The 4,449-nt window shown below is 38.5% G+C and overlaps 1 protein-coding gene across 1 annotated transcript; it reads right to left on the bottom strand.

The window, feature by feature from the left end:
• Nucleotides 1-743: 743 nt before the first annotated feature.
• Nucleotides 744-4,197, bottom strand: LOC116863738 (complement factor H-related protein 5-like; the record flags this gene model as incomplete). Its single annotated transcript, XM_032851096.1, has 4 exons — nucleotides 744-817; nucleotides 1,242-1,301; nucleotides 3,710-3,892; nucleotides 4,001-4,197. Coding segments are annotated over 4 exons (514 nt in total), but the record flags the coding sequence as incomplete, so codon positions are not given.
• Between the last annotated feature and the right edge of the window lie 252 nt (nucleotides 4,198-4,449).

Genomic DNA, 4,449 nt, shown 5'->3' with positions numbered 1-4,449 from the left:
TCTGGAACTGGCAAAAGCAAGATGAGCTCCCAAAACACCTGGCTTCGAAAACCAAAGGGTCTCACATCCAGGAGACCCAATGGGCTGCAGAGAACAGAGATTTTTTTTTTTTTTTGGAAGATTTTATTTATTTATTTGACAGAGAGAGCACGAGCGCACACAAGCAAAGGGAGAGACAGGCAGAGGGAGAAGGAGAAGCAGACTTCCTGTTCAGCAGAAAGCCTGATGTGGGGCTCAGTCACCCCCACCTTGAGATCATGACTACATTGGAAGGCAGTCACTTAACCCACTGAGCCACCCAGGCGTTGCCAGAGTCAGGAACCTCAGGGGACCCACTGAAAGGAAGAGTTGGAGAAACACCTAGGCATATGAGAAGGAGATTCATTTGCTAATCTTAAAGCATCTACCTGAGGGGCAGGGGTCTGTTGGGACTCTTTCCCCCATGGAGATGCTGACACTTTCCACCTTGGTAACATCCGTGGGTGCACTCCAGCCCAGGGTTCTCCTGGGGCCCCGGCACTGTCTTCTCCCGCTGCCTCCCTAAAGCTGGCAAGCATGCTCAGCCCACGGAGGGGACGCTCCTTGATCTCCTGGCTCTCCTCACCAGAGGGGCTTGCCTTTCTGGGTCCCACAGGACTGTAACACTGGGGAGGTCATTCATGACAGGCTACCACCTCCAGGGCACTCCACAGACATTGGACTGAAACACACCCCCAGGCTTGCTGTGACAAAGGCCTATTTACCTGTCCTGGAATGTCAGCTCCAGGGACAGACTTCAGATTTGCGGCACACCTGGAGGCTTCTCCGGGAATGGGAACTTGAAGGGGAGGAGGGGAATGCCAACTATGTGCTCTCTTCAGCCTCAAAGAAAACCCAAATGCTAATTCTTACAGCTACTTGATTGGATGTTAATTTAAGGCCACCACGTTTCTGGGTTTTGTTTTATAGCAGACTAAGGCACTGATGCAATTAATACTTAGGAATAGTGTTTGGGCTAGTTTCTGAATTTCCTTCCAGCTGAAAAATTATGTGTAGTGATACATAAGCAAAAAATTTTAAAAGACGCAAAAATACTAAAATTACAAGTTAGGAAGAAATAGAGTAAGTTTTTGAAAACAAGAGCTTATCTATGCAGCTTAGTTTGGGGTTCCATCGCCCATTTATGCATGTTGAGTGTTTCCACTTTGTTGCTCCTCTGTATTTATAACTTACTTTCTCATTATGATCACATATAGTCTTACTTAATGGTTGTACCTCTTTTCTAGTCAAGCCATATTTACATTTCTCAGGTTCATCGGTTGCTATAAAATGAAAATATTCCCTTGAAAAGACTAATAAGAACCAAAAAAATAGCTTAGAGTCAATAGTATAATGAAATAAACATCTGAGCCCATAAATCCCACCAACCAATCTACTCCTGACCATATGGCATGAGATGGGCTCTTATGTATGGACATAAGTCTCATGTCCAGTCCTGGAGATTTCTGGGACAATGTCCATCATAAATACCTTCTGCACTTTGGGGATTAGAAAAGTGTAAGAGGCTCACTTTTTAGGATGATCTACATACTGAACAGTCATCACCTTGACTACATTTGGTCCCACATTTATCTGTGGAAGTAGAATATATGAAATTGCTAGCTTAAATATATTTTTTCAATAAAGGTAGTGTAATACAATATGAAAAGTACAGCTAAGATGTCTCTTACAGAATGTGAATATTTAAGTAGATCTTCTGCATGATGGCTAAAAAATAGGAACAGATTATTGGAATAAGTAATTGAGTTCTAAAAGCCACAACCTGTTTCCTATTTATATTCTTATAATCTTTGAAGAGCTATTTTATATACCAGATCACCCTATAATTCAATATTATAATGCTATAATAGTACATTTTTACTGACTCTGAGTTAAATATACCAACTTTTTATATAAATACATATTTCCAAAATTCAGTGCAGATCAAAGTACATTTTGCATTTGATAAAATATGAGTTGATGTAGGTCTTTGTTAATGATTTGTTAAAGGTTAGCCAAAGAAGTAAAGATTTATAATAAAAAATAAAACAAAGGAGACTAATTCAAAACACACTAGAGGCTGAGAATTAGTCCTGTTTTTAAGGCTTGTCCACAATGTTGAGGGAGACAAAACAAGGTGTTCAGGTGATGGTAACTGAGGGACAAAAGGAGTGGTGGTTGTTGTCGTTGCCCTATGACTGACTGGTTTCTGAAAGAATTTCCTTGTTTATTAGGAGAAAATAATTCGAAGAGTGAACAACTAGATTAGCTGGAGGTATGATATTAATACTGAATGAAGAAAATTGGAGTAAGGTCTATGATAGGTGTAAGGGGATTATGTTAAGCTGAATATAGGTAGAAGATTAACCTTCGGAAGGCAAACTCTGAGATCAGAAAAGAAGAATAATTGAAGCAGATAATTTAGAATAAGAGTGAAAAGTTGAGCATTTTCATGCCTGTTAGAACTTTGGGTTTTCCTTGATGTGAAATAAGGGGTGATCATTTGTGGAGATAGAAGAGGACAAAGATGAGGTTTGGTCTTAAAGGACTGACAGTACTTCCAATGGGAATGTGTTTAGCAAAAACGTAAGGATTAATAAACAACAAAACTTATGATTCATTCAACAGACTTCTGTTTAATGTGTGCTGTATGTCTGCCAGTCTTTTGGGTACTGGGAATACAACATGAACAAAAGAGGAGTAAATCTCTGCTCTCATGGACGGTGTGCCTAAGCCCTGCCTTCTCCTTGGAACAATTAATGTCTAGAAATCTGATGAATAAGTAAGATGGGACACTCAGAGCTCTCTTTGAATGTAGGACTTAGGAAAACTCTAGGAAAGAACTCATTCCAAGAGAAAAATGAAAAGGGTCCCCAATATTTTCCATGTTAGTCATAAAAGACTTGGTCATCCAAAGGTCAGGATGATTTACATACATCAACCTGAGTGAAGTCATCCATCAGATTTGTTTCCTGGCCTAACCCTGACTGCCTCTTTTGAGGAGTTCTCCTACTGATTGAGAGGGCCTGCGGCCCACTCACCCTCAGCACGTTAACTTGTTGCATTTGAAACAGATTGGGAAATTGTTAGAGACTTTGAGAAAGGCAAGATTCCTATAGGAATGTAGCAGTGGGTATTAACTTCCTTTTTCCAGGGTTTGAAATTAAGAGTACCACCTAAAAACAAAAGTGTTCTATTTTCCTGGCAATTAGTACTCATATTTAAATCATATGAATAACCATGAGTAAAATTTAGCTTCATACTTATAAACAATGTTAATATCAGGGACAGAAATACTGATAAAATTCTATTGCTAATTTGTAGACTTATAATGAGCTATAAGCAATGTCTGCCTTCATTATAATTTAAGAACTGACTTTTTAAAATAAGATTTTATTTACATATTTGAGAGAGAGAGAGAGAGAGAGCAGGAGGGTAGGAGGGTCAGAGGGAGAGGGAGAAGCAGACTCCTTGCTGAGCAGGAAGCCTGATGTGGGGATTCAACCCCAGGATCCTGAGATCAAGAGGTGAGTCGAAGGCAGACACTTAACTGACTGAGCCACCCAGGTCCCCCTGCAATGGGACATTTTCAAGAATATACTTAAATTTCAAAAATATATTAGCAAATACAGCTTTTATAAAATAAAATGCTAAATTTCATTGACTGTCAATTTGAGAAGTGTCTTCTCACCGATGCACTGAGGAAGTGGGGTCCACATTCCATTAAGGCATGTAATTGACTTGTGTCCAATCATTGTAAAGTCTTCCATGCAATTGAACTCTGCTGAATCTCCATGGTGATAGGGAGGGAAAGAAGACTGAACAACAGAGCCGTAATGAAGTTCAGGTATCTCTCTACATGTACTCTCCACCTCTGAGAAAATTTCACAAAAATATGTTTACTTACAAAATGCAACTTATGTGTTTATATGAATACAGAGTGTTGATTTCTGTTTAAATATGAGTATTTTTTATACATTACCAATACACATAGGCAAGTCTGTCCATTGTCCGTCAACACACTGAATTTTATTAAAACCCTTCATCAGAAATCTAGTATTGCAAACATATTCCACCAAATCATTGTGTTCATAGATTTCTTTTTGTGTTTCTTTAACTTCCCCATTTAGGAGTTGAGGAGGTGGAGCACACTGTTTTGTTTGCTCTAGAAGAGAAATACTGTGTAAATAATGGTTAAGTTATCTATCTATTCTACAACTTCAAATCCATAAAATAGAGAGTTTTTAAAATTAATTTATGTAATGTACCATATAATTTATTATAGCATTCTTAAACAACGGTGTTACACCAGGAACAGTTTCCCAGTTCTATTACTTACACTGAACGAGGGTATTGGAAGTATATTTAAGCCCAGAAAATATGTTTAATAATCTAGATATTCTAAAGATGTGTGCAAACCAATTAATAAAT

This window comes from Lontra canadensis, unplaced genomic scaffold, assembly GCF_010015895.1.
Source record: "Lontra canadensis isolate GAN:19392208 unplaced genomic scaffold, GSC_riverotter_1.0 scaffold2680, whole genome shotgun sequence".
NCBI classification, from domain to species: Eukaryota; Metazoa; Chordata; class Mammalia; order Carnivora; family Mustelidae; genus Lontra; species Lontra canadensis.
Note: the sequence above shows the minus strand (reverse complement) of the source record. Positions and strands in the feature narration are given on the sequence as shown.